General features: G+C 31.7%; 3 protein-coding genes across 5 annotated transcripts; 2 read left to right on the forward strand and 1 right to left on the reverse strand.

The window, feature by feature from the left end:
- The first annotated feature begins 65 nt into the window (after positions 1–65).
- Positions 66–596, forward strand: LOC101218212 (NDR1/HIN1-like protein 26). Its single transcript, XM_004140195.1, has one exon. It carries the CDS (start codon positions 66–68, stop codon positions 594–596), a length of 531 nt encoding a protein of 176 aa, XP_004140243.1.
- Positions 597–1,362: 766 nt separating this feature from the next.
- Positions 1,363–5,021, reverse strand: LOC101207903 (endoglucanase 11). The gene is made up of 5 exons (XM_004140069.3): positions 4,608–5,021; positions 4,293–4,505; positions 4,011–4,211; positions 3,655–3,909; positions 1,363–2,353 (listed from the first exon to the last, which is right to left on the reverse strand). Exons 1-5 carry the CDS (start codon positions 4,881–4,883, stop codon positions 1,682–1,684), a joined length of 1,617 nt encoding a protein of 538 aa, XP_004140117.1. The 5' UTR covers positions 4,884–5,021; the 3' UTR covers positions 1,363–1,681.
- An 8,116-nt stretch (positions 5,022–13,137) lies between these two features.
- LOC101208388 (uncharacterized membrane protein YMR253C) lies at positions 13,138–18,277 on the forward strand. 3 transcript variants are annotated; one of them, XM_004140071.3, is made up of 11 exons: positions 13,145–13,432; positions 14,234–14,387; positions 14,622–14,796; positions 15,373–15,488; positions 16,108–16,175; positions 16,322–16,325; positions 16,432–16,579; positions 17,409–17,475; positions 17,645–17,716; positions 17,837–17,902; positions 17,973–18,277. In XM_004140071.3, the coding sequence occupies exons 1-11, from the start codon at positions 13,256–13,258 to the stop codon at positions 18,102–18,104; spliced, it is 1,179 nt and encodes a 392-aa protein (XP_004140119.1). In that variant the 5' UTR covers positions 13,145–13,255; the 3' UTR covers positions 18,105–18,277. The 3 variants fall into 3 exon arrangements, 2 of the variants coding, with proteins under 2 accessions (XP_004140119.1, XP_011657546.1); XR_004217488.1 differs by lacking the exon at positions 17,973–18,277 and having other exon boundaries at positions 13,138–13,432; positions 17,409–17,548; positions 17,837–17,903; XM_011659244.2 differs by lacking the exon at positions 16,322–16,325 and having other exon boundaries at positions 13,146–13,432; positions 16,108–16,167.
- The last annotated feature ends 713 nt before the right edge of the window (positions 18,278–18,990 follow it).

Consider the following 18,990-nt stretch of genomic DNA (forward strand, 5'->3'; position numbering starts at 1 on the left):
CGAACAAACTACAATATGGCTTCATATGTAAGTATGTTACAATTTTATTCGTGCTGGCCGTGATCATGGCTTCATGCGCTCTCTGGCTTGCCTACCGCCCCAAGAACCCCGAGTTTTCAGTGGTCGAGGCTGTGATATACAACTTGACCGTGTCGCCTCCATCGCAGCTTTTGACAACAATGGCATGCACCATTGTTACAAGGAACCCCAACAAGCTCTCTTCCATTTACTATGACCAATTAACTGGGGTGGTGTTGTATAAGGATCAACAGATAACACCACAGGTAATGTTGTCTCCGGTGATTAACGAAAAGAAGACCACCGTGGAGATACCACTGAAGATTAGTGGTGCAGCGGTGTCCGCGGTGTCGGTGACGGAGGAGTTGGCAAATGAGATAGTGAGAAGTACTGAGAGTGGGTTGTTTTGGCTTAGAGTTGTGTTGATGGGAAGAGTTAAATGGAAACTTGGAGGTGTGAGAATTGGTTATTATGCTCTTTCTGTTAAATGTGATGTGTTGGTCACTAACACAAAGGATGACTCCGTTGGTTCACTTCCCTCCCCTCGTTCGACTACATGTAACGTCGATTTTGCTTAACTAAGTCAACTAGATTATAGTTTAATTTACATATGAGTACGTTAGTAACGTTAATTGTATTAGAAAAGAAAGTAAAGTACTCTATAGAGGAATTTTTTATGTCATAGGGCTTATGGATATTGTATTTATTTATTTTTATTGAATTTCAATGGAAAATTTTATGGTGACTAGCTAACATATATGTAATAAAGATATCTTTCTTTTTTAGCTATTTTGATTCGAAAGGATATGAATAGATGTAGATATTTAGGCTCTAAAATATGTAAATAACACAAGAAATTTAATAAGAAAATTAAACCGAACACATAATTAGGTATATCGTTTAGAATATCTATTAGAGTAGAGTAGAGTATTTATTTAATGTTATTTTAGTTTAGGTTTATTTCTAGATGTAAAAGTGTATTGGGTGAGACTATGTTAGACTTTGTATAGTTTGTAAATAGGGAGAATGAAATAGTTGGTGATGAAAAGTAAATGTAATAACAAAATTCAAATACTTGAAACAAAACAAATTTAAATCAAACCCTAAACTACATTTAATTTGAATAACATAATGTAAGAAGAAATAGGTAAAAAGAGAGAGTTTTGGGAGTTGTTGTAGGTGGGATCTATTTTTGCAAAATGGAATAGTAATGAATGCTAATTTTCTAAATTCCATATAGTGTGCGGGTAGGGTGGAAAGAAGGTATGATTGAATTATCAATATAAGAAAGAAAGGAATAAATTATTAAAATACAAATAAGGTAAAAGAGAAGAAGGAAAAAGATGGGAAAAGAAAGCCACGAGATGTGGAACTTTAATTACCTTTTTAGTAATGGGTATATATATGTATATATAATTATACATACAAAGATTAAATGAAGCTACACAAAAAGAAAAAGCTGGGGCTACAACTCCTTAAATTCAGCCTCCCAAATCAACATTTTTCTTTTTCTTTTCAAATTTCATAAGAAAATTTTCAAAATCCCAATTTCTTCCCCCCCTCCCCCCAAACACATTTATAAATATATATATATATATATTTATATTATATATTTTCTTCTTCTTCTTAGATCTTAAATTTTACTTGTTTTGTCATTTGTGTCTCAATATGAAGCATGTAGGAGCTGGTCGCTTCGGGTTCGACCCGGGTCCGAACCTTCAAATTGAGACAATTTGGCAAAAATTCCAACCAACGGCGCCGTATTGTACGTGCAAGCCTCAGTTTGCATGTAATTCCCTCTCTCATCGGCAAAATTGTCTTGGCAATCAGGGCCGCCAACCAACGCCCCAACCACGACGTTTGGATTCCGATCTCCCTTGCCGTACCAATTGTCGTAGCCTTGTGTGCACCCAATGAACGCCTTGTTTTCTCTGTACGACACAATCGAGGCTCCTCTGTGGTGAACTCTAGTCGGAAACTTGGAGCCAAATCCCACGAAATAGCTCATGTTCATTGGGTTGGAGCCCAGAATGTAATCTATTTGTTGTTTTGCCAAAATGAAAAGGTCATCGGGATCCACGGGGCCTGTGGGGCAGTTGAGATGGAGGTTGGAACGGCGGAGGTAGTCGGAGTAGACAGTGAGAAGAAACGAAGCTGTAGAGACGTATTGCATGTTGTTCCATTGGCGGATGAATAGAAGGCCGGCCGGAGTTCGGTCGACATTGCTGGCGTTGTTCTTGTTGAGGATGGTGCAAAGGTAATACTCTGCTTTGGATTGGTATTGCTTCAGGATTTTTGTTTGCTCCTTATTTTGATGCCTCCCCTGCATTAGAAACTACAAATACACAATACACGAAAAGAGTTAAATTTTCTGATTTACTCTTCTTCGTAACAAAACAAACTCAACTTCCATTCACATAAAATCTATAATACTAACTTTGGAGTTCATAATTTCAATTCCCTCTACAACATAGAAACATCAAATTCAAGTTTTTAATATTCCCTCAACATTCAAAGAGATCAATATAAATTTCAACGAATTCTTAAAGCTAAATTTATGTTTGTTTCACTAACATATTGTATATCAAAATGAAATAGTTATTTCAAATACAATTCAAGGGGTAACAACACAATTATTTTAAAAGAGACAATAGGTTGATGGTCCAGTTGAATTAAGAACACATGAATGATTAAATTGGAAAAAGTTGAAAAGGTGGGAACACAAAAGAGATTAAAAAACATGGACAAAATAAGAGGAGGGGACTGAAGGTATTGGGGTTTGGTTGTGTGATCCTATGGTGCTGGAGGGGGAATTGGAAATTAAAAAAGGACACGTGGCGTGGGTTGAGTAGTTAGAAGGAGAATTAATTGGTGTGGTATCGGATGCACGTGGCTTTGTGCTCCATCCAACATGACTCCAAGTCTAAAACTTTACCCTTGCTGTCCCAAATGGGTCCTTTAATTAAGGGCCACTCCATCTCTCTGACGTGAATAAAAGCTAAAAAGCTTATTAAACAGTGACATTGAGACAGATTTCCCCCCTCCCTTTCCCCATTCCCCTTATGCCATTTATCACTCCATCTTTAACACTCCTTAATCAAACGCATAATCTCCATCAATCCCTAAAAATAGTGTTTAGCTGCATTTCCACTATTATCTATCTTTATACACATCCTACGAAATCAATACAAGTACTACTTTTAGATTAAATTATAGGTGGGATTTCTAAACTTTAGTGCTGGACTAATCTTAATCGAGTTAAAGAGGTATATAAGAGAGTTAACAACAAAATCTTGAATCCTAAACAACTTTTATGTTCACATACTCTTCAAAATTCATCAACTCTCTGTTACAAAAGAAATGAGAAATATGTTGCAACACACGTCACTGTTGATTGGGTCCACTAGCAAGATGGCAATAAAAACTACCAATGAAAACACACCACATAATAAAAGGTGTAGATATTAATGGGTGTTCTTACTAGGGAGGCTCAAACTTCTGACCACTTTCTTTGTCTAAAATTATAAAAGTTTAACCAGTTAATTATGTTCAAATAATTTTATTTCAAAACTAATTAACAATACTAAATATCATTAGTCCCAATAATAATAATGATAAAGAGTGAAATTTAGTTACCTTAGAAGCCATGAGTTGGACGCCAGCGTACTTAACATCCCAGCTGAACTCAGAAATGGCCCAGCCAATGCCACCGAAGCAATGAGCCTTGTTAACGACGTACTCCAAATATTGTTGATTGTCGGTGGCCTCAAACAGCCACAGCGCAGCCCACAGCAGTTCATCTTTATACCCACTCACCGACGCGTAGTAGCTCTTCACTGTCCCCACACTTGCATCATATTTCCCTCTGAATTTATCCCCAAATTCAAACAACTTCACACCAATATTCAAACAAAATCACAATCAATCAGTTTGTTTTTTCAATTAATTAATTAATTAAAGACTTCATCACTCTCAACTAATTTCTGTTTTACCTGTTGCGCATGATGGAGCAGCAAGTGCGAGTAATGTGAGTTCGTTTTTCTGAAAACAATCGACGCCGCTGCCATCGCTGCCGCCGTCTCTCCAGCCAGATCTGACCCCGGCTTCTTCTCATCGATTTTGTACGCTTGCCGTGATGTCGTCATATCCTCCGGTCTCTGCCAGCAGTAATGATCCGTATCTCCATCTCCGACCTGTTTACGAAGCAATGTGATTCGATTGATGGTGATGAAAGCGAAATTATGATAAATTGATAAGGAGAATATGAGATTCACCTCCGCCCATAGCACATTGGGGCTAGTGTGTGCTTTAATGAAGTAATCCGTTCCCCATTTTATGGCCTCGAGAGCGTGCTCTAATTCTCCAGCAGCTTCAATTTCTCGTCGGTACTCAATCACACTCCACGATAGCATCGTTATCGTGAAGGCCATTGGGAGACCAAACTTCACATGATCACCAGCGTCGTAGTATCCTCCAACTAAATCAACCTGTAACACCCAGAAGAAAGCAAAAAATCCGATCGATTACCAAAAAGCCAAACTAACAGAAAGCGAAAACAGAGCATCCATTGCAAATTTCGAGGAACTGACTCCTTGTTCAAGACCGTCGGTAAGACCGGAATGGTCTCGCCAGTTGACGCGCTGGTTGTACGGCAACCTCCCGGATCGCTGAGACTCGAAGTAGAGGAGACTCTTGGAGAGAGCATCGGCATAATCGAAAGCTCCGTCGGCGAAGGACCATAGAAGAGAAAAGGCGAGGAAGATCAAGAAGCGGCGTTCACCGGAAGGTGTTGGAGGTTTATGAAGACCGTGGAGGCTGCGGCATTGCATGGTTGATGTAGTCGGAGCCGAATTTTCGTCCTCCATTAGCGGAGTAGAGTTGGTTTGTGTCTTCTCCGTTGAAATTTGGTTTAGGGAGCGAAATGGGAGAGAGAAAAAGGTGAGTCTCTCTCTCTCTCTCGCTCTTCGCTCTTCGCTCTTCGCTCGCTTTCTCACACTTTAAAGTTAAACCTGATGGGTTGATGAAGTAATTGGGTTTGGTCATGACATTCGCATGTGAATCTCGCGTGAGGTTTTCAAAATTCTCCTTTTTTTTTTCTTTTTCTTTTTCTTTTTTTCAATTGAATTTTAGCAATGCCACGTCATTGGTTAAATTTCTTAAAAAGTAACCCTTAGTCTATAGTTTGAAATTAGGGTTAATTGTAATAGTGAATTGTTTCAATTACGAGTGTGATATAATATTTTTAAAACTAAGAAGGATGATGTAATTTGCTACCAATTATTGTTTAAAAAATGGTATAACTTCCTAATTTCATGACTTTTGACTTGTTGTTCCCTTAGCCATGTTTTGAAGGAAAAGGTCACTTTCACCTCTTTCAAAACTTCATATCTAATGTACAAAAATCACAACCTTCTTTTTTTTTTGTTTTTGTCCACTTACTTATATAAGTGTAAAAAAAATGGTATAATGGTATGTATAGTATAGTCATTCTTCAAAATCTACTTTACGATCGATCCACAATTCATATTTTATTTTTTTAGAAAATAAAAACGTATTTAAGTTTGTGAACTAAACCAGAAAAAAGTTACTTTTTCATGTCTTTATCAAGAATTTTGAATTTTATATTAAAAAATGTAGAATTATATTGAGCATGTACAAAAATATTTAGAAATATAATATGTTATATTATAAATTCATTTTAAAAAAAAAGAATACTCAGGTTCATTTTTCTAATACAATATGTATTATGTATTGTATTATAAATTATATAATAATACAAAATAATAGTTATATAAGTTTTTAGGTTAAATGATAAATTTAGTAAGACAATGTAGTTTCCATAAATTTTTTATTTATTTGAACTCAACGCAACTTATATATTATGCTAATAAATAATAACTCAATCGGCCAAACTGTATCGATTGGTTTAGGTTAATTGAACAAAAGTCTAACATATGATTAACTGCAGGAGCATGTCAACCAAAGCGAACTTAACTCAACGATAATTAGTATGACTTTTTCTTTTAATTTATAGCATAATTCATTGAACTATACTCAATAATTGTAGCAGATAAGATTTGAACTCATAATGAAAAGTTTGATTATTGTGTAGGGGTACAACCACTACAGTAGAAGTTGAATGTAGACAATATATATTATAATCTAACGGTTGAAAATGATATTAATTTTGTGATTAATTTACCCATTGGATGTAATATATATGTGTGTATGTGTTGATGAATTGATTGGAAGGGAGGAGAGAACAAAAACAAAAAAAAAAAAAAACCAATGATATAAAGAATAAAATGATGATTTATTAAAGTTGAATTATTAATATTTCACATGATATAAAATGATATTAATTTTTGTCGTATATTAAAAAATAGAGAATGAAATAATATTGGAAGAAAAGAGAAATGAAATAAAAAAGAGTGGGAAAAGAGGAAGAAACAAAAAGAAGGTTGAGGGCCCAGAGGAGTTGAAAGGGGAAGAAAGGCATGTTTAAGCAATGACCGTTGTTGATTACGCCAATCATCTAATTAATGACCACCATCATATTCATAACCTCCCCAATTAGTGGAAACTCTCACGCAAACCACTCCCTAATTTCTTTCTTAATTACACATATGGTATTTCTCATTATACTATTCACAACGCATAATCCATCAATATAAGGAGAAGAAATAAATAATTGATGACTCCTAATCCTCCAAACCTTTATAAACTTATCATTTTCTTATGCTCCAATCAATTTGAAAAATTCATCTTAGCTACTTATACTCAAGAGATGAATAATGTAGAAATCATCAATTCGGTGTCAAGGGAGAGATGTGAACAAAGGTTTGTTGTCGTTACGTGGCTTATTTGTATTTTTGTTTAATTGTTTAATTTTAGTCTCTATTGTTGTAAATATTTTGTCAAATTTGCAACTTTTTGCAATTTATTATATATAAATAAGAATAAGGGACATTTTCAAAAATAAGAAATATTGAAACTATTTAATATAGTAAAATTTTATTTTTTTAATCTATTTAAATTTTTTTTGTTATATTTTGTAAATAGTTTTAATTAGAAGAAGGGAAAATAAATCCAACTAATATTATTGTTTCGAATGACTTTAGCATATTTTATTCGCAATGTTTTTCACTCTTATGTAGAGAAAAATATGTCTTTTGTTCTTAAATTTTGTGTTTAATTTATATTTTAGTGTGTAGATTCCAAATTTTTACACATTTGGTCATTTCAAATGAATTTTTTTCCTTTCAATTCAATTCTATCAAAGTCTTTAGGTTTGAGTTTATTTTAATTTGGTACCTAAATTCTAAGATTTTACATTTTTTTACTTTAACATTTCATTAAATACTCTGTTATAGTTACAGTTGCAAATATTGATGTCAATGTTTATTGATTAGTTTAAACTAATTATAAAAGTAAAATTTTAAATTTAATTTTTAAAGTGAAGAATTTAATTAATTATAATTGATTTGATTATTTTAAATGTATTGACATTGAATTTGAAAATAAGCATTTAAAGAAAAATTGAAGTTTAAAAATATAAATATTAAAATGTGAGGATCAAATTTAAAAAAAATACTCAAATGTCAACTATATAACTGTGACATTTTGATACGAACTATGTCTAACATTCTAATCCAGAGACTGAATAGAAATTTAAACCATAACTTATGGACAAAAACGTAACTATATATATATTTTTGGGTTTTTCAAATATATATATATATAGAATTTTTTTTTGTCTATTTAGTTATTTTTAACCATTTTTCTATATTATTTCATCCTCCAATTTTATATTTGCTTTACTTTACAATGAAATATTAGAGATAATCTTATTTGTTATGGAAAAAATTTATGATATTTTCCCGTAGATAATAATAATTCTGTTTGCATTCAACTATGTTTGTTTTTAATTTAGAAAAAAAAAATTATGTATTATACTAACAAATTTCTTTTATTTTAACATAATTTATCGTGTTATTTTTAAATATATCAAAATTACAAAAAAAAATTAAATATAATAAAATGGCATAATTTAGATGTGATATAATAATTTGGTGTAGATTATATATAAACAATAATATTTTATTATATTTATAAACATTTTCAATAGTTTTATCCTTTAAAATAAATTTTCTAATTTTTTTATAGTTTAATATAATTACATTTTTGGATCTTTTGAATATAAAAAAAAATATCAAATTATTTATAAATTATAACAAAATTTTGTTTTCTTATGTTGTAGGTAGATGTTGATGGAAGTTTATGAATGTTTATTATTGATAGAAAATGATAGAAGTCTATCATTGATTTCTTGAATTGTAGAAATCGATACATATCTTTCATTAATAAAGGTTCATACAAATTGTCATTGTTCGTTAATATCCTCTCTTTCTTTTTTCTTTTTTTGCTATTTATATAAATAGTTTGACGGATGAAAATTTCTCTTAATTTTATATATGTGAAGTTTTACATTAAAATATTAAATTGGAACTAAAAGGAAGTGCAAGATATGAAAAGAATGAAGAAATTAAATAAATATTAAGAATAAAAAAATATTTATAAAATGAGAATAATATGAAGAGAAATAACAACTAGTTCAATTGTGGTATGTCATATAAGGGCACCATACACCACTCTTTAAAAGACATATGGTATATGATACAATACTAAATTTAATAGATGTGTATGTTACAATGTATAGTTCAATAAGATGTTATTAAAAACTTTGGGTAACATATGTAGGTTGATGATATTATATATTATTACATTTATAACAAATAAGACATTTAGAACATCAATTGAATATGAAACATAATTTCATACGGCTGTTTATATTTTCTACTATTCAATAAAAGATAAATTAAGGATTTGAATAGTGATGGACTCATATCTGACACACGATTAATAAACCTAAAGATTTTTAATGATAAGAGTTGATCATGTGGGTAGAGTGAGCTATATATAATAGTTCACTCCTTATTTGGATCGAGTACTACCTTTAATATAGAAAACAAAAATATTTTTGGGCATTGTTTATAACAATTTTGGTCACTTCTGTTTTTTGATTTTTTTTTATATTATTATTTGTTATCTTAATTCGTTATGCAGAACAAAGGGAAAGTTTGAAAAGTTAAAACTAATTTATTATTTGTAAAATTTAATTGAGAATTCAAATATTTATACACCGTACAAACCGTAATATCGAATTTAAATGAAAACAGTCACAAATTTCAAAAACTAAAAACTAAGGTAAGAAGTTTTGGTTTTAAAAGTTATCTTGTTGTCTTGCAATTTATGGATCAATGTTTTCAAATTTAGTTCATATGAGTTCATACTCAAATTACTTTTCTACTAGGAAGTTATCATTTTGGTTTGTTGTGAATGAACTCCAACTAATGAAATGGGACAGAAAAGTGGAAGAAGATTGAAGGAATGAGCCCACGAACAAACTATACTTGGTTAGCCTAACATGAGCATAGTTTATAGGATGAAACTCTAGCCAGCACACATAGCAAGAATGTTGAGTCAGTCAATTCCAACTCAAAGAATATCAGAATGCAAATTGACCAATATATGATATGAAAAGTGAAACAATGGATGAAAATAACTCAAAAAGAAGAAAAAAAAGTAATGAAACTTTAAGCTAAAATAGCCAAATCACTCTTGATCTAGGCCAATAATAAAGTAGAGACTGATTTTCTCTATTCGATGATCGAAACATACTATGACCTATTTGTGATGGTATAAGTCAAAAGCCCAAATCAACCTCGTTAACTTCAACATTGACCAAGGATGACAACGTCAAGGTCAATCTTCTCCATTTAACACGCTCTAACTCACTTAACACGCTCTAACTCACAAAAGTAAACCCTAACTAAAAATTTTCAAATACAACTTTTATGAGTCCATATGAGAAAACTATTCTATAATTATCTTAGCCATCTAGACCAATTCAATCACAGGAGAGAGTATGTGCATTTTTCTTTGGCCCAATCATTTTCTTTTGTAAGATCCTAAAATGATCACGTTTTAGAACTTATGAACCAAAATAAACAAATACAAAAAAAACTTTATATGAACTAAAATAAATAATTACAAAATACATAAAAGTAATAATAATAAGTAAATGGAAAAAGGATTGAATTGTCGGTGGCCGTGGGAAGAGCGGTGAGCGGCGGTCCCTGGTTGAGCTGCTGTATTCACGGTGGCGGACCCCTCAACGTTAAAACGCCCAATCTTTCCGGGTCCTACATGTCGTCCCCACCCCTTCTCCAGCCGACACCCCGTAGGTTTAAACGTCTAAATTATTTATTGTTATTAACTCAATTTAAATCTTTCATTTTCTTTTTTAATAAATTCCGAAGTTTAACATCTTTTCAAAACTACACCTATCTTTTGCAATTTGTATTTATGTTCCTTTTGGGATATCCCACTTTCCTTAATTATTTATTTGCTTTACTCATCACTCCTCTTTTTTACTTTCTTATGCTCTCTTACATCTCTTTTTTATTTTCCATTATTCACTCCTCCATTTTCTCCCACACAAATTCAATTATCTAATACCTAAACTTTAAACCTCTACTTAAGTTTATCGAAGTTTTAGTCATTTTTGGATTACAAATCATAAAAGCTCGTGTAAAGATGTTGAAATTCAAATGTAAGTAGAAATCGTAATATTTTATATCTTACTACTCCAACCATAAATAGGAGAAGGTTATAAAGTAATAGATTAATCATAAAAAAAAATGAAAATTAATTTCTTTAAAACCATAACCCAATAATTTGAATCCAAAATAAAGATAAATTTTATTAGATGATAAAAATATTTAGAAAAAACAGCTCGTAACATATATTTCTTGCATGTGGTAAATTTGACAAATACGATTAGTAATTTACTTTTAAATTTGATATTTTTTCAATTTATAAAATATAGGCGACACGAGCTCTATTATCTTAAATTATTTTGCTATTTTTGCAAACTCTCGTAGTTATAAAAGGGGTTTATTCAACATAGTTTTTAAGTCAAATTAATACATATATAATAAATTAATCCCATTTTATAATGTCCTTTTTCTCAAAGTCTTTTCTAAAAAGTAACACACACATATATATAATAGTGATTGGAGGAATTAGTCAAAAAAGTTAGTGTAAGTGAGACATGGTTAGACTAAATTAATTGCGTCTTGATTTTATTGTTGGAGATCCTCAAATTATATGATGACAAAGACCTTTTTCTTTTTTTGTTTTGTAATTAATGAGACACACATGAAGTGTCGAAAGCAATTAAATCTTCATGAAGTTGATTAAAAGATATAGTCTTAAATCACATAATATAATCTAATTAATTGCCTTTCATCATTCAATTTCTTTTATTTATTCTTTTCATTCAAGTTATTTAATCCTCCCCTAATAAGACAATTTTGTTTTAGGAACATACTTTATTTTAAAATAAATGTCTTACATCATCCTCCTCCTATTATATCATATATGGTGTAATATTTCATATAGTAAGATTTTTTCAAAAAAAAAAAAAGTAAAACCATTTAGACTCTATCAAACAAAACCAATAAAAGACAAATTTTGTTATATTTGATTTTTTTGTGAATAAATATTTTATTTTTGATAAATTTTCTTTGAAAATTTTAAAATATCTTAATCCAATTTAAGTCATTTAAATTTTGTATTTAATACATCATTATAAATTTTCTTTAAATATTCAAAATTGTCCACTCATAAATCAAAAGAATTCTTTTTAAAAATAATATTGAACAATATATTTATGATTTATAAAAAAATATAATTATAATAAAATTTATCACAAATAATTTATTAACTTTTTTTTGTTTTTGAAAAAATCCATATACGAAAGCGCGAATAGACAACAAGTTATAAATTTCTAAAAAATAGACTTGGATATATTTGATAAATGCATAAACAACAAAATACTTTGGACAATATAACGTATAAAATACCAAATATTAAAGTATATTTGTAAACAAACTAAAAAATAAACCATAGTATTCTATCAAATCAATAAATGACTAGAAAAATGTAGGAATTCAAAATATGTGTTAATAAAGAAACAACAAAATATGAGAGATAATGCAAGTATTGGTATTTAAAAAAAAAATACTAAAATCATTGTATAAAAAACAATAATAATTTGTGTAAAAATACTATGAAAAAAATTAAAGTATGAGAGAAATATAATTTTTGAAAAAAAGTTTCAATTGTTAAAATATAATTAAATCTTAAGAACATTAATGAAATATTAATTTTATAATATACTAATTATATGAAACTTAAATTTATTGATTCCAAAAAGACGAGGAATCCAGTTAAGTAGGCTGTAGGCCCAATCTAAATTAACAACAATTATTCTCAAATTCAAGCCCAAACTTGAAAATAAACAAAACTCATGGATTACTTTTTATGTACTAACTACTAACTAGGCTATATATACTACAATCACAAGCGTCCTCATAAAGAGCAGAGGAGAGAGTCCAACATTAACACAATCAAACCTAACCACTTATCAACAAACAAACCAACCCAATAAACAATATGACACCATGACACGAGACCAAAAGCGATACATCAAAAAAGAGACGACATTAATATGAATGAACCGATATCACATCTGATTAAGAAGAATGTTACTATCTAAACCAACAAAGTACACATTTCTTTTTAGTGGCTTGATCACAAGAGTTCCAAAGTAAAGTGTGCTTAAGTTGCAACAATAATCTATATACTACATGCTAGAAGAACTAGTTGGTTAATGATGAAGTTGTTAGGATGCAGGATTCGAATTTCGAATCATGTGTTTGAGGTGTTACACATAATAAAACTCGACAAGTGAGATAAAACAAGAGTTATCATGCCAGATTTTAACGAAAACAAATGAACTAAGGGTTTTTTTTTTTTTTTTTGGAATAAATTTCATTATATATATTCTTTAAAAAATGAGAAGAAATATATTTGAGAATTTAGATGTATGATTAAAACACACACAAAGTTTGTTTAGTAAAATCCAACCTTATTTAAGGGTGTAAACTCTAATTATACTAAACCACAAGGAGTGTTTTGCAATTACCAAGAAGAAAAAGGAGAGAAGTCGAAAAGTGTTGAGTTTAGGAACGCCTCTGCTGTTTATCCGTCCTTCTCCAACTCGGCATCGCCAAATTTCTTCATTTCTTCACCTCCGGAGATCCCAATAATGGATTCCGATATGAACAGTGGAGTGGATCATTTGGTGGAGCTTATCGTCCGGGAGGAACCTCCTTCCATTGCCGACGACGTTCCGATTTCGGAAGAGATTGCTCCTCTGTTGACCCAAATTGAAAAGCCAAAGATCAACATCTTCACCATCTCTTATCCTCGGAGAACACCTATGGTAACAGTTCACACTACTTGCTTCTCCTTCAACAATTTTAAGTAACAGTTCCCTCCCTTGTTTCCGATTTTGGTTGCCGAGATGTGGAAATTCAGCTTTTCCTTTTATTTGCGTTATGTCTTTTTTTTTCTTTATCTTAATTTCTGCTTGTTGTATATTGTTTTTTAGTGTTAAACTAATTTCTTGAACACAATTCTTGACTAGCTCTTTTATTATTCCTAGAACTAGTGCCTCTTACTACCTGGATCCATATCTAAAAGCTACAAACCAGCCTTTGAGAGATTTAAAAGCAGAGTAACTAACTAAAACAGTAAAGGAAAAATAGAAGCTAAAAAACAAAGCACCCGAGGGACTTGAACCTCAAAGATATTACATTAATTTTAGTTTATCTTCTTTGTTCCTTGGATTATCTATGATATCACGTTCGAGATTTTGGATTAGTGTTGGGTTACTCTGCTAGGCAAGGAGATTTAATATAGGTATCAAAGCTTAGCTGCTATTTTTTTTTATTATTATTGTTTCACTTTGGGATAGAGTTCTCAACATTCTAGTTGGATACATGATCCATTAGAAGTTTGTGAGAGCTTATGTAACACTTTGTTCCAGTGGGTACTTGATCTGAATTGGAACAAGTCATCGTTTATCAAAGTATTTGAAACGAGATGGCCCTCAGGTCGACTTGGCTCTTTTTCCATGGTTTTATGTCATTTAGTGGTTGCATTTCTTGGCAGCATTGAAATAATGCAAGCTGTTTATAATTTTGAAATCTTTTGCCAATTTTTGTTGTGTATATATTTTCAGGAGCAGGTGAATAAAGTCCACGATAGTGATGTATCTTCTCTATCTCAATCAATTATTTGGATTTGGAGTGGATCAAGATACTCTGGACTACTGTGTGCTTCTCTATCCTCCATCTTTTACTTTGCCATGGAAGTTCTGATGGGTGTTTTTTCTGGTTGGTAAAAACTTCTCTTATATTTCTATATTACAAGAAGATGTGTGTCTTACATAGTGAGCGAATTGCCATTTCCTCTTCCTGTAGGTTTTCGTTGGGCCATTATTTTATCTTTCTCGATATGTGTACTGTACACCTCTATCCATATATTTCTTAGAAGTTAACAGAGTTTTTTTTATCTCAACCAAAGTTTTGTATTGTTATTCTTATTCAAATCTCTACTTGTACATGCAGCTCAGTCTATACCAATTATTGAAATGGCATTTACAAGATGTGTAATTATTACAATACTTTCATATTTGTGGTTGAGGAGGAGCGAGCAACCAATCTTTGGACAGCCACATGTGAGGAAACTTTTGGTTTCTCGTGCCCTAACAGGACTTCTCTCAATGATGAGTTTTATTTACAGGTATATGGCGTTAGTCTTGCAAATAAGGTTCAATGGCTGTTTGATAATTTGTTTTGAATAGTAGAATTTGGTGTCTCTGTGTTTAGAAAATGAGCAATGAATTTTTGTTTTATTAAATTTTAATATTCAATTCTGGGAGGATTTTATCGACTGGTTCAGATTGTAGCCTCAAGTTGGACTTCTTTTGACATGATCTTTTTAAGTTAGTCCACTCTTATTATAGATGTCAGTTAGGAAGCCTCATTATTCTGTGTCTATGGCTGACGTCTTAACGCCTATTTTTTGTATCTCTTTGATGGTTCGTACAGTGTATCGTTTCCTATCAAAAGTAAAATACCATCTCATACTAGTTTCGCTCTACACTCTATGGCATATTTTCCACATACCAATACTCTTTGTTTTATCACTATCTGAAATCTCATACTGTATGGCCTTGTTTGGGACATGGTTTAAGTGAATCTTCTTATATAATTACCATTACTAAATACCTTGCCAATTGAGAGTTATTCGCTAATCTTGCATTTTGTTTTTGAGCTTTATTGAATATCAAGTTCTTTGGTTTGTTCTTTTATTCAGCATTCGAAGGCTGCATATTTCTCAGGCAATTGTATTGAGCTTTACCACTCCGATACTGGCTTCAGTTGCAGCAAGATTTATTCTGAATGAAAAGTTTAAATTTTCTGACTTTGGCGGTATGGATTTGATGGACATTCACCTTTTATCCTCCAAACAGTGCATCATTATGTGCAAAGATTTAACATATTAATTAGGATTCTAACCTATCTTTAAGTTTGAACTACAACATCGAAACCCAATTTCGGTTCTTTCTCTCTTCATGAGTTTGAATATCTTTATTGATTGTGGGTTTAATCCTTCAAACTAAAAACTTCATAACTTAATTAAATTCATGTTGTCTGTTGGCGCTAAACTTTGAGTAGATGTTTAAACTTCCACATTCGAAAAATCAAGGGACCTCCCCTCGCACTTCTTATAAGATAGATAGGTTATTCCTTCAATTGCCAATTGGTTTTGAGATGGAACCCTTGCCATCAAGCGGTAAAAATAAATAAAACAATTGGAGTTTTCAATAGCTCAATTATAAAGAACAATATTAACATGACAATATCTCTCCATACACTTACGGTGGTCTGAATGTTCATGATTGGATCTATCAATTATATATATTTTCTTGATTTTGTTGACACTAGCAAATTTATTTGGTTTCTTCCTTTTAGTTTAAAATTTGAAAATCCTGATATGCATTTTGTGAATGCAGGAAGTGATTACTTTCTGATTACCTTCTCATTTCAGGTCTTGCTTGCAGTTTTTTGGGGGTTCTACTAATTTTCCAAGATCTATTCACTAGTCAAGGTACCGAAGTGAGTTAACTTACCCTCAATTTTTCCCATATTGCTAACCACCGCCCCCCCCCCCCCCCAAAGAATATATTTCCATCATAATGAATCACCTCCGTTTCATATTAACGTGCAATCTATGATGCATTTTTCCCCATCTTTTCCATAAGGCAGGTAAATATTCATCAAAATTTGCAGTAGCCTTAAGCTTGAGCCTTGATGTAATGGAACGAGTTGCAGTTTCTCTTACTCTACAATTGTTGCATTAAATTATTTGAAGGGTTAACTAAAGCCGGGAAAGGAAGCACAACCCCCTCCTTGGGAAGTCACCATGCCTACGCAGTATTAGTTGGTTTTGTAGCGTCAATAGCTGGTGCAGTTAGCTATTGCCTTATAAGAGCTAGTGCAAAAGCATCCGATCAGCCAGTGTAAGCTTATTTATCTACTTTTCTTTTGCTCACATGTGGTATGAAAAAGAGGAATTCAAAATACGTGCAGTTTTACTTTCTTAATAACCTTGTGATTCTTTTTTTATATGTATTTTCTATTATAATTTCAGGCCTAAGAAACCATGTACCTGGATGATTAGGATCTTAGCTATTCATGTTATTTACGTGGTTTCTTTTTCAATATATGGCAATTTGTATCAACTTGGGGATCCTTTTAATTGGAATCAGCACCGCCTAGCTTAAAGAAATCTTTCCCCAAACATGTTTGGGATGAGGGATTTACCAATACTGGGTTTGGCTTTGTGAAACTCCATACTTGACACTTACAGTAATCCACTGTTTAAGCTGTCACCATTTTCCTAAACCCCAGTTTACTAAACCTGCACCTAAAACAAGTTTAAGATACCGAACATTCACCCAAGAGGCCGCTAAATGTTTTTAGTATCCCACAAGATTGGATTAGCGACTAGTTCATCCTACTAGGAAAAATGAAAATGGACAAACTTAAAAGATGTTTGAAATCATAGTGAAATACAGCCTGCTAAACTAAAGCAATGGGGCAAGGGAGAAACTCAATATTGATATATTGAACCAAGGACACAGTTGTACAACCTATAGAACAAATCCTATTCAAAAGGCTAGGGGGTTACTTATTGTTGTGATATTATAATTTATATTGCAATATATTTCCATATTTTATTGTTCTTGAGTATCTCTTGTTAGGTTTAGATCCTAACCGCGTGTTGTGTTACTGTCGTATGTACTCACTTCTGGTGGCCTTGAAGAAACTCTCTTTGTTACCTTGCAGGGTTACGGTTTTCTCTTTTGGTTTGTTGGCTGGTCCTGTCACTGGAATATGCACTGTGGTCTTTGAGGTGAGTCAGTTGAACATTTATCAAGGAGTTCCAGAGCACTGCACCCTAAACAAACTTCTTAACTCTACGCTTTGTAATCCCCCAAACAACTCCTTTAACAGTTCCATATTAAAATAATGGACAATATATCTAAGATGCTTATAAAATCCCATCGATGTTGATGACGCAGGATTTGGTGCTGCCAAGTGTATATTCATTTTTAGTGATGCTAGTGCTTGGTCTCCTTGCCTTCTTGGCTGAGGTAATTACCCTCTATAGTGTCACGAGCTAACGGATTGATAACAAACAATACAGTCGGCTATCAATCATTTAATGCACAAATTAATTGAATTCTTTCTATGGATTGTATTTTCAACTGAAGGTTTGTTGGGCTCGAGGACTTCAACTTGAGAAAACGAGTAAAGTTAATAACCTTCGGTTCATGGAGGTATGTATTTTTGTAGTTCCCTTCGGTTTATGGGTTATTGTAAAGTCTATAACCTTTGACATTATTACAGGCCTCATTGGTGCAATTATGGCATATTGGAATATTAGGAGTGGTTCCTTTTGGACGAATAGTTGGAACTCTCCTTATCTTCCTCTCTCTTTGCTGGACCTTTTATGTCGGTCCTGATAAAGAAATGGAATAAAATGTCAATTTCATTTGTCTATTCCACAAGGAACTACAAATGTCTTCCCATTTGTTTTTTCTTTTCTTGTAATGTTCATGACAATCGTTTGGTTCAATTTTTTAAAAAATACCCCTAATTTGGGTTGGTTTTGATTATCTCTGACTAATCAACATTAAAATGTTTCATTTTAACCCTTGGACTTTGATGTTTTTTTCCAAACAATTCTTGTAAGTTTTTGCAGATGAATTTTCAAAGATTGAAATTTTGCAATCTTACACTATAAAATAATAATATTATTAATAAAGATGTGTGAACTCATCATTCTTCCTAACTCTACATTTTTTAGTTTCTTAGAATAAATAGGTTGGTTGGGTTGGCAACTCATAACATTCTCAATCCAACCTTTCAAATATCAGTTCGGTTATATTATCTCATAAACCTTTGAAAGATTGAGAGAGAACGTTGGCAAAAACATAACATAAGCTAAGGAGCGACAATTGGAACGGTGAAATCTACAAAAGATGGTGAGGTGCAATTTGCCAAATTAAGGTCTAACCTCTAAATTAATAATAAAATATAAATTTAGAAACTTAAGCTATTGAAATAGCCTTGTACTGAAATTATTAATAACTTATATTGCAAACTTTATTTAGAAAAATAAAAAATAAATAAAAATATCAGATATTTATAGTGCCATAATAGTTTACTGGGATTAGCTAGAATTTATCATATTTAACCACTAATCTCTAAAGACAACAATTCAACAATGAACCACCAATCTTTAAAGATGGTACATTACAATTCTCTATACAACCATGTGAGAAAACAAAAAATACATTACAAGTCGAAATCAAGTAAAAGCAAACCATGTACCTTCTAGTTATCTCTAATCTGAATCACTAGA

The sequence above is a fragment of the Cucumis sativus genome, chromosome 6 (assembly GCF_000004075.3).
Source record: "Cucumis sativus cultivar 9930 chromosome 6, Cucumber_9930_V3, whole genome shotgun sequence".
In the NCBI taxonomy this organism is placed as follows: domain Eukaryota; kingdom Viridiplantae; phylum Streptophyta; class Magnoliopsida; order Cucurbitales; family Cucurbitaceae; genus Cucumis; species Cucumis sativus.